At 37.5% G+C, this 4,344-nt stretch overlaps 1 protein-coding gene across 3 annotated transcripts; it reads right to left on the reverse strand.

Annotated features, from left to right (window-relative positions):
• Positions 1-772: 772 nt before the first annotated feature.
• On the reverse strand, positions 773-3,549 carry LOC105115176 (basic leucine zipper 61-like). 3 transcript variants are annotated; one of them, XM_011011994.1, is made up of 5 exons: positions 3,161-3,549; positions 2,265-2,914; positions 1,934-2,027; positions 1,716-1,842; positions 773-1,442 (listed from the first exon to the last, which is right to left on the reverse strand). In XM_011011994.1, exons 2-5 carry the CDS (start codon positions 2,882-2,884, stop codon positions 1,291-1,293), a joined length of 993 nt encoding a protein of 330 aa, XP_011010296.1. In that variant the 5' UTR covers positions 2,885-2,914; positions 3,161-3,549; the 3' UTR covers positions 773-1,290. The 3 variants fall into 3 exon arrangements, with proteins under 3 accessions (XP_011010296.1, XP_011010297.1, XP_011010295.1); XM_011011995.1 differs by having other exon boundaries at positions 1,934-2,024; positions 2,265-2,934; positions 3,161-3,548; XM_011011993.1 differs by having other exon boundaries at positions 2,265-2,934; positions 3,161-3,548.
• Between the last annotated feature and the right edge of the window lie 795 nt (positions 3,550-4,344).

The raw sequence follows: 4,344 nt of genomic DNA on the forward strand, positions 1-4,344 counted from the left end.
AAGGTTGACTTGCTAAATAACAGTGTTAAATGGTTCCTTTATTTTTAAATTCAATCTTTATTTATTTTTCTCGATTGAATCATTTTTTGCTTTTTTTATTTTTTTAATATTTAATTGATTTTAAATAGATCTTTATAATTTGTTTTAGATTGTTCTCTATAAAATTATCTTAAAATCAAACAAATATCATGATATTTAGTTGATGCTCAATTTTATAAGCATTTGCTAATTTTATCATATCATTGTTAACTTTAGTAGCAAGTTAAAAAATAAATTTTGTAGGAGTTCATTATTCAAGTTGCATATTTGATAAGTTATAGAGCACAACCTAAATTAATTTAATATATTATTATTTTAATATTAAAAAAATTATTTAAAATATCAAATTATAATTTTACCAACCATTCAAATTAATTTTAAAACAAATTAGTTTAAAACTAAATTAAAAAATGAAACTGAAGTTCAAACCCTCATTCCTTCTCTCGTCTATGCGAGAGTACTATCACTCCTTTCACTTGATGGTATCACTGAAATGAATTACAAGCTCACCCTATGAAGTGATGAAGGATTTAGTTTCTAAAAAAAAAACAGAGGTGAAGAATTTAGGCCAATAGTAAAGTTAAACAATTGCCTCAGGTTCAAATCCCTCCGTCTTCAAGCTCTAGCTACCAGTTAACATATCAACACGGCGGTGATGGATGCTTTCGATTTCAATCTTTCTACAATTAAAAGAGAACTTTCTGAGATCCAATTACGGCTCAGTTTGTGTTCATGAAAGAAAAGGAAAAAATCCCAACTGAATTCCCAATGGATCCGAAATCTTTTCTACATTTGCATAGAAAAAATAAATGAAAGACACAAAGCAATGCAATACAATACAATACAATACAATGAAAGCATTATCCTCTGCTCATCCCTGACAACTTGCCCTTTTCGTGTATCCCAACACAAAACCCCACTCCCAATATCTAATTCTAGTCCAATAAAAAAAAAGAATTCAAGTCATGTTTTTTAAGCATATAAGCAAATTAAAGAGAAATCAAAACCCACTTTTGAAATTAATTAAAATAGAAATCCGTCACCGCCCTATACTAGCAGTCCACGTGTCCTTGACTAGTTCCATCCATTCGAGCTTGTCAGGGGTCCTACCATATAGAGACACATCACGTGAAAGCCCATGTTAGCACCAGAAGCGCCCCCATAGCCTCTCGTTACTAGTCACTACCTCTTCTTCTTTTCGTTTTTCTTTTTACTTTTTAATCAATTCATGTTAGAACTTTAAAGCTTTGCTTAATTTTCCGAACACTGAATTGCTTCGTGGTTTGGTGATTGCTCTCTTGCTGCTGATGCTGCGTGGCTGCTGCTGTTCATCTTCTTGAGATTTTGTTGGTGATAAACCTGCCTGAGTCTTTCGATTTCCTTCTTCAATGCCTCTTGATGGGCTACCATTTTGCACCGATTTAAGTCAGCATCAAATCAACGATATAGCTAAATGTATCGTAAATTAAGTAGTTCTTAAGCAGTAAAGAAAGAATTTGACTTAATTTGGTTATAAATACATCATTTAAAGGCACTTCTTGTGTGTTGGGTCACGTTAACAATTTCTACGGAAACAGTCGTTCTCCCGCAAATCATTGCATAATCAATCATAATGTCCAAAAATCAAACCATAATTTTTTTGAATTTGAAATAAGGAGAGGAGGGAGAGCTCTTACCATCTTTGAAAATCTTGTCTTGAGCCAAAGCAGCAATCCGTTGCTTGAGGGCACTATTATCAACGTTGAGAATCAGCCGTTGATGATCTAAAAATGCAACTCTTGGCGACAATGCTGACACTTCCGTCTAGATGTTTGCATTAAGTAAAGAGTCACAGAATTATACAATGCTAATGCTTCATAATGAACATTAAAATAGTAGCAGTATGTAAAGATACCTGTAATGTTGTCACGCTACGTTCAAGCTCTGAAATGTATTGCAATTTCCTCACTCTTGACCTTTGTGCAGATTGCCGATTTGCCAAAATTCTGCTAAATATTACAAAAGAATCAGTTTACAACCATAATTTCACTATATAAAATAATTACATCTCGCTGAAAATTAGAAAATAAATATAAGGAAAACTAAGATTGCCATCAGATTCATTGGTATTAATCCTAGGGCAAATCTTCATGACATGAAATCGAATAATCTAGTCTAAAACATTAGAGTAGCTAGGTGAGTTAATTATCAATAATGTAAAGTAATTCAAGTTAATATATATTCACCTTTTCACCCTCTTCGGGTCATTGATGGTATCACCATTATTTGAAGATGTGGGAAGAGGAGGCTGGTGTGGTTCTTGCTTGCATGAACTCTCCACCTCTCCTGGCTCGGTCTTGGCCACCGCTGCTTGTTGCTTCTCGGTGTTTCCTTCTTCTTGATGGTGATGTTGATCTGTTGGCATTGACGGTTTCTCATCGTTTTTGCTATTTTGGTCGGACGGGGTGGAGGGGTTGGAGGAGGATGGTGGCAAAGACAAGGACATGTCATGGGAAAACATGGACATGAGCTGGTCATCATCCAACTTATCGAACCCAAGATTAGCGGAAATCAAGGCACTGGAAGAGGAATGGTTATTATTGCAGCTGCTGCTGTTGTTGTCGTGGCATTGATCTTCCACCAAGGAGGGCATGTTGGTCGTCTCGATGAAAGTGATGCAGTCGCTAATAGACCGGCGGTGGGACCCGCGTCTGGTGGACGTGAAGTCCAAGAACTCGTCAACCCAACAGGGTTGATGGTTCTCCATGGTGGCGGCAGCGTTTGAGAAATAATTGGACATTGTTTGGTGAGAAAAGGAAGGCCAATTTTGGGTGACAGCAGGAATTTTGGGTGGCAATTGAGCCATAATCTTAATCTTCCTTGTATATCAAACCTCCTATGTAGATAAAAATAAAAAACAAATAAAAGCGGGTTCTTTATAAGAGAAAAATCTAAACAAACTCAACAAAGAAAAAAACAAACTATCAATCTATACGTGTGATATCAGAAAATCTTGGGCTGCGGATAAAACGCTCTCTATCTAAAGGAATCGTTACGACAAGCAAGTGATATTTATCTCGTCTGGTTGTAAGCTGATGCAAAAATAGAAATATTTGGTTAGGACAGGCAAGTTACGACTTACCGAACACAACTAACCAATCCCGAAATGTAATGACAAGATCTTGGGGATAATGTCCTCCTCCTATAAACACTCCATCCAGCAAGTGATGGGGGGAGGGGGTTGTTATAAGAGTGTAAAATATATCTAGCTAGAGAAGCAAGCACAGTATGAGGTTAGATGGCTAAATTTTTAAGGCCCAGAGGTATCGGAGGTGGAGGAGGGGGAGATGGTAGGGCACATGGGGAGTGGATTAGAAACAGCTAGCAACAGCTGGGATTTGGGCCTCTACGGTTTTACTGGAAAGTCGCAGGCCGTGAGAGAGAGAGAGAGAGAGATTTAATTAACTGGAGGGAATCGGCCACCACGTGCCGATGTGACCTCTCCCGCATCCCATCAACTTATACACGAGACTATCACTGCTGCGCTGCCATAACATTAGTAATAATCTATTTTTTATAAACGTATATTCTCCAAAAAATAAATAAATAAACTACGTGGGATATGTTTTTCTAATCCATCACATTCTTTGCTTTACGTGTATGGGCTCACACTTTCAATCTGTTCCTCACATTCATCCTTGACCCTTGGATCCAAACCCTCATTAACCACATCTTTCATCGTCGAGTTTCTCATCCTTTTGCCCCTCCCATATCATTCTTGCTTTGGGTTTTTCTTTTCTTTTCTTTTTATAATGAGAGATTGAGAACTTGGGATCCATGATATTAATTTCCCAATGTGATCAAAGATGTGCTTGGTCGGTCCATGGCTGCGGAATTAAGGCATGATATCACACATGTAGGCAGATCTCATGGCTAGAGTTTGTGTGGAGTAGATTTATCATGCTGTGAAAGAGATGCTTGGCATGAGATGATATCTTACGAAAAGATAAAATATACAAGGTAGTGGTATAGTGGGAAGATGTAGGATTTAGGGATGATGAGCTGTGAAAAGAGAGGAGAAAATGTAAGAATCATGCCCTCCTCCTCCCCATGTGAACTGTTTGGAAGAGCCCACTTTCCTTCCCTTTGTCTCCAAATCAGACTCACATGGCCCCCTCCTTCCTCTCTCTCTACAGTTCTTCCTGGTAGCTTCCATCATCTCATGTTGGCATTTATGTTGTTCTGTAAGAGAAAAGTGCTTAAGAGACACTAATAATGATTAGTGAAAAGTTGGAAGGTAAGTTAAGTACTCTAGTTGTCCGGGAA

The sequence above is a fragment of the Populus euphratica genome, unplaced genomic scaffold (genome assembly GCF_000495115.2).
Source record: "Populus euphratica unplaced genomic scaffold, PopEup_1.0 scaffold650.1, whole genome shotgun sequence".
NCBI lineage: Eukaryota > Viridiplantae > Streptophyta > Magnoliopsida > Malpighiales > Salicaceae > Populus > Populus euphratica.